Consider the following 6,573-nt stretch of genomic DNA (forward strand, 5'->3'; position numbering starts at 1 on the left):
TGTCTCCTCTCAGTCTTTTACCGGCTGTCCCGGTAGTAGTTTTGGCATTAGTTAATGCACAAGCTTTGCAGTTCTTTATGACTTCTAGAATAATTTTATTTAAGTTTAGTATCCGAAATTCAGAAGTGTTCATGAGGGCTTTTAATTTTTTTTCTCCTAAGTGAGTCAGACAGTGTATTTGTTTTACATATTCTCTACCTTCTTTTTGAGGGAGGACCTTTTTATTCTCATTGTCTATTATTGTACCTTCTGAGTCCTTGTTATTTAACCCTAAGCGGGAAAGCTCTTGTTGATCTTCCTTTGAATATTGAAAACTGTCAAGTTCACAGGTGTTAGTAGTTACTAGCGTTGGGATTTTTTCCGCTACTGACTTGGCAGCCTCGTCCGCCATTCGGTTTCCTTTTGCTATTACATCTTGAGTCCGTTGGTGGCCCGGACAATGCATAACAATAGCATTTGATAACCTCTGTATTCTGTGCAATCTCGGGTTTGTGGAATGGGAAGGAGGGGAAATAGACCTCTTCAGCAAGATTGGCTAAGTGTCTTCAAATTTCTTAGCATAGACAAGGATTCATCTGTTTTCTAAAACACCTCAACTTAAATTCTATCACTTTCCTACCACGCATTTATCCCAACACCCCACCTACTGCAAGCTCACAGAGCAGAAACTGAGTTAGGCATCGCAGGAATTAGGGGTAAAGGAGGAAGTTGGGTCACCCAAGAATAACCATATACTCTGCTCTCCCTGAAAACATCAAAGCAGGCCCAGGTGGAAAACTCAAAAATATTTAACAAAGACTAGATATTTTAGTTCCTCAATTAAGACTGTAAGTCAATACAACCAATTTCTATCAAGTTGACTCCAACTCATGTTCATCTCAAATTTTTCAGAGTAGAAACTGAGTCTACTCAGTGTTTTCAATGGCTGGATTTTTTGCAGAATATTGTCCCACTCTTTCTTCCAAAATGTCTCTGGGTGAACTTGAATTTCCAATTTTTCAATTTGCAACTAAGAGTGTCAATTGTCTGCCCTATCCAGGAACTCTGAAGAGATCACAGACATTTTTATTCTCTGAGAGTGCCCAGAAAAGACATGGGATTCTTCAGAATTTATATCAAAGGGCAGAACATGGGCTAACCTCACTGAAAGATTCCAATGGAGGGTGGAAAACAAAAATAAAATTTCACTTAGGCTTGCATGCCTAAGACCTTTGGGTTTAAGAAGAGACTTACATATGAAGGCCAAATTCATACAATGCATAATGAAATTAATGTTTCATTTGAGTTTATAATTTACCATCTAGGACAAAAAAAAAAGAATTCTGTTTTGTTTTGGCTTGCTACCCAAAATGTAATGAGCTTTCTGAGTACAGAACACTGAATTGTTAACTTTGATGAACTGAAGCCATCTAGAGATGCATCCATAATTTCTACAATTTTTAAATAAACTAAATCTGCATGCACACGCACAAAACCGCCAAGCTTTGTGCCAGGAACAATCACTTTTCCCCTTTTTTCCAAAGGAGTCATAAAAGGAGTTAAAAGAGATTTTAATGCAATGGTAATGTATCTGTTTATAACCCTAGTTTTAGCTTTAAAATTATATTAACCCACTTAAAGCAGAATGAGATATATCATTGAACCCACACAATGATTTGCAAATGTTCCTTTGGTTAAAATTAATAGACTTGTTATTGAATATTACCAGGCTGAATCACAGTCACTAAAAGCATACCTTACACTAAAATTTGTGAATGTTTAAATGAAAATTAATAGACCTATTGTCAAATATTATTAAATTGAATCACAGTCATGAAAAAACATATAAAACATTATATTTAATTAGAAAAGCAGAGTTGTACTTATTGGCAATATTTCATATGTTAAAAAATAATGATTATATAGACAAGAAACAGATGTCCATAAGAAATTCTATAAAATAACAGCATAGAATGAAAGGAATCTAATTAAAGAAAGCCTCAAAATTTCTACTTTTTAATTCACCCATTGCTAGTAAGAAGAGATAGGTAAACAAATCATCACAAATACATTTAATCTAAATATCCATCATTCTTTGTCCTCTTAGGTTGGAAATACATCTTTCATCAAGCCACATCCACTGTCCCTCACTGCTTTCAGTCAACCCCAGAAAAAAGGCATAAACAGCCAGCCCTGTTTTCACAGGAGCCTCTGTTTCATGTCTCTGTGTTTTGCCATATCATTCTAATACCTGTTTCTGCCACCTCCACATCTTGGTAGTAAAACATGAGGTGACGGAGGCCTCCAGCAACAAAAAGCTGGTCGATTCTTTCAATCTAGGAAATAGAAGAGATAAGTTAATAACATTGTTCTGTTTCACAAACCTTATTTAAAACAGCCATAATACTATGGTTAGTATTGTTATATATTCTCAAATGTGTTCCACTCATAAATCCTTTGCCATAAGGTTGGTTCTGAATAAGAGTAACTATGTAGGACAAAGCAGAACTGCTCCATAAGGGGTCCAAGGCTGTAAATCTTTATGTAAGCAGATTGCAGTATCTTGTTCCCATGGAATGGACTAATAGGTATGAACTGCCAACTTTTCAGGTAGGAACAAAGTGTTGAAAGACCCCCGAACCGATGGTCCTGTCCCGAGCGGACGGCAAAGACCCAAGACTCCAAGACACCGGCTTGATGCAACAGCAAGAGGAGAGGTTTATTGCGGAGCTCCGGGCCGACACGTATCTCTCGCAGGAGATAGAGGTGTCGACCCTGAGCAAACAAAGTTGGCTTTTTTTATACACTTTAGGGGGATACAACTGGGTATCAGCTTCTCATTGGGTGATGAAAGCACAGTTTGAATTCATTGGTTCAGTGTTCGCTCATGGTTTACACAGCATTTTTGCACGTAGCACATGTGGCAGTCACGTAGCACATGTAGCAGCTAGACAGATCTTAAGTCATTAGTATATTTGCCCAACCTTTGTGGTTAGCTATTCCCTGGAACATTAACTATAGGGTGGTTTCACAAATTCTTAAACATACAATGAGTTCAAACTCCAGGGCAGTGGAAAAGCACAAGACACATTGGTTATCAGTCGGGAAACAAAGGCACATGGGTTATCAGTTGAGAAACAACATCTGTTTGTTTGCCCTGTCCTGTAGTTAGCCATTCTTGAAATACTGTTGCCTTGAGATCAGACTTTTCTTCCTGGAACACTGGGTGTGGGGCTGTACCCGGGACAATGGAAAAATTCCTGAGTTTAACTTAGCTGAGAACTATAGAAACCTGAGTTTAATTCAGCTGAGAACTATAGGGGCTATTTTAATTTTAATCTTTCAGTGTTTTAACAACTGCACTCAAGGGGTTCTTTCTGATTCATTTCTCTTCATTTTTTCACAGTTGAATTGGAAACTACTCATACCTGATCCTATAAATTTCACTTGAGGAGATTGCCCATCTTTCTCTCTCAGAGTCTTCGGTAGATTAGAAATGCCAGAGAGGCTCAGTCTTTGAGTTGGCAGTGCAACTCTCTAGGGCCTATGCCCTACAGTTTGTGTCACAATATTACTTACATTTGATCCCATTGTTTCACCCAGTGTCAATCTTCTTTCTTGAGAATCTTCATTTTTCGTGTATTATAAATCAAAACTACCTAACACAGATGCAAGGAATGTACATATTCACTGTACAAAAATAATTAGCTGACAATAAGCGACCATTTCAGGAAGTAGCACACTATCGAGAACCAATGGCAAAGAAAGAAGAGGTTCAAACTGCACTGAAGGCATGGACAAAAAATAAGGGCCCAAGGACTGATGGAATACCAATTGACATGTTTCAACAAACAAATGCAGTCCCAAACATGCTCCCGTTCCTATGCCAAGAAATTTGGAAGGCAGCAAACTACTCAATCAACTGACAGGAGAAGGTGCATATTTGTTAACATTAAAAAAAATAAATGGTGATCCAGAGACAAAGGAAGACATTAAGCTGCAGGAGAAAAGGTGAGAGAGGCGAGGCGAGCCTCTCTGCCCAGAGTGAGCAGTCACGATTTCTTGTGGGAAAACAAGACTGTGGCTTTGCTGGAGATATAGGTCCCTCCATTCGAGGATTCTGGCCTTCATGACTGTGGGGCCACCCAGGGCCAAAAAGAACAAGGGACTTCGGGACACAGAGCTACAAGCAGGGGAAAGACTTTCTCAGCTCTCTGTAAGAGGGAGGGCTGACTTAAGACCCCTGTGCACACAAGCTGCTTGAGTTGGCACCCTGATCGCCGATCTTGTGCCACTCTAGAGACAAAGGAAGACCTTAAGATTCAGGACATGAGAAACTACTTGAGTAGAGTACCTTGTCTTACACACTCAGCCACTTCATACACAAAGAAGGACAAGAAAGTTTGTAATAAGGGACAACATCAAGGTGAGATTCCTACAGGGCTGCAGTGCAGAACAGAGAGCCTCAAGGACTTTAGGAAAAGCAAATTTTTCCCAAAAAGGACTTTCATTAAAGTGAGTGGTTCACCCCTTTGATTGACCATATTAGCATGGCAATAAATAAATAACATCACAAAGGCAAGAACCACCAACAGCTTAGGCAGACCAAATAGAAATGGCCTAACATTTATCCAGAATAATTTCACATAATGTTGAGAAAGCAACAGGCAGCTTAAAGCACTGTGCTGAAAGAATATTGCAGACTTCATGAAAACCTCAGAGTCAAGAAGGCAGATGATATATGTTAATATGAAGTCATTTGAACAGCTACAAATCAAAGTACAAATGATGGAAGAAACAATAGAAGCCACAAATAAAGGGAATAATAACCCACAGGTAGAAAACCAGAAGAAATGTATTGATGAGGAGTTATCTGAAAAGCTATGGAAGAAGTTGCAAATGATAGATGAATCAATGGAAACCACTAAGAAAGTAAATGTTCTACAGACACAGAGCCAGAAGAAATACATTGATGAGAAGGAACTTGCACAACTATGGATGAAAATGCAGAAGATGGAAGAAATAATAGAAACTATAGATATAGAGGTACAAGAACTTAAAAAATCATCCCAAGATAGAGAGGGCACAGCCAACACCATACTGGAAATAACAGAAAATCATGAAAATGCAATCCAGAATATTAACACTGAAATAGCAGAAGTATCTAACATGCTTGAAGGACAAAAAAAGTAGAATAGAAGAGATAGAATAGTCAGTGAGCTAGAAGAAAAGAACCTCAGAGGAAACATACTGGAAGAAAAATCAGAGATTAGGCATAAAGAAAACATTAGAATTACATGGGATGACATCAAAGGGAATCACATATGTATGATTAGAATTCCAGTATATGAGAGGGATAGAGAAATCACTGAGAATATTGTGGAAGAAGTACTAGAAGAAACTTCTCAGGTATTATGAAGAACGAGGAAATCTACATTTAGGAAGTTCAGCAAACACCAAATAGACTAGACTAGGAAAACATCAAGAACTATCATAGTTAAATTCTCCAAGATAAAAGATAAGGATAGAATACTGAAAGCAGAACAAGAAAACCAGAATGACCAACAAAGGAAAAGCAATTAGACTAAGTTCTTATTTTTCAGCAGAAATAATGTGAGTTAGAAGACAATTGGATGGCATATACAGAAAGTTGAAAGAAAACAAATGCCAACCGAGGATCCTGTACTCAGTAAAGCTCTCCATAAAATATGAAGGAGAAACTACATCCTTCGCAGAAAAGAAGGCACTTAAGGAATTTGTGAAAACAAGATCAAATCTGTAAGAACTTTTAAGGGATTTTTTTTTTACACAGAGACACCAAAGGAAAGTGGATGGATCCTCATAACAAGAAACAACAGAAAAAGGAACAGAGCAAAACAGTAATAATAAAACTTGACCTGTCAATAATCACAGTTAATGTGAATGGAAATTAAATAAATGCACCAATAAAGAAAAAAAAGAGTAGCAGAGTGGATAAAAACCAAAGCCCATCAATACATTGTCTACAAGAGACACATCTTAGAAATAAAGAGAAAGGCAGACTCAAAATCAAAGACTAAGAAAAATATAGCAACTAAATGGCATCCACAAAAAAGCAGGAGTGGAATATTAATCTCTGATAAAACAGGCTTCAGAATGAAAACCACCAAAAAAGATAAGTAAGGGCACTATATAATGATTAAAGGTATGGTAGATCAAGAAGCAGTTGTTGCAGAAGATCAAGGAACGCAGCTTTCAGTATGGATTGCATCTCAATATCAAGGGAAAAAAAAGATTTTTACTACTGGGCCTATAGGCAGTGTCATGATGGAGATTGAAACTGTGAAAAGCTTCATCTTCCTTGGATCCAGAATTAACTCCCTTGGTATAGGCAGTCAGGAAATAAGGAAATGTATTGCACTGGGAAAATCTGCAGTTGTTGTTGTTGTTGTTATGTGCCATCGAGTCGTTTCCGACTCATAGCGACCCTATGCACAACAGCTCTAAACCCTGCTCTATCCTGTGCCAACCGCACCGCCTCTGACACACCCATCAACATTACCCCAGTCACCGAATCAATCCATCTCATAGAGGGTCTTCCCCTCCTGCGCTGTC

At 38.1% G+C, this 6,573-nt stretch overlaps 1 protein-coding gene across 1 annotated transcript in view; it reads right to left on the reverse strand.

Annotated features, from left to right (window-relative positions):
• DNAH5 (dynein, axonemal, heavy chain 5) overlaps window positions 1-6,573 on the reverse strand; it is a 382,826-nt gene that overhangs the window by 355,664 nt on the left and 20,589 nt on the right. Inside the window, exon 3 of the mRNA XM_006895016.1 lies at window positions 2,231-2,315. Within this exon, the coding sequence (XP_006895078.1) occupies window positions 2,231-2,315 (85 nt within the window). The remainder of the gene's footprint in view (window positions 1-2,230; window positions 2,316-6,573) is intronic.

The sequence above is a fragment of the Elephantulus edwardii genome, unplaced genomic scaffold, assembly GCF_000299155.1.
Source record: "Elephantulus edwardii isolate Elephantulus edwardi_28Jun2011 unplaced genomic scaffold, EleEdw1.0 scaffold00153, whole genome shotgun sequence".
NCBI lineage: Eukaryota > Metazoa > Chordata > Mammalia > Macroscelidea > Macroscelididae > Elephantulus > Elephantulus edwardii.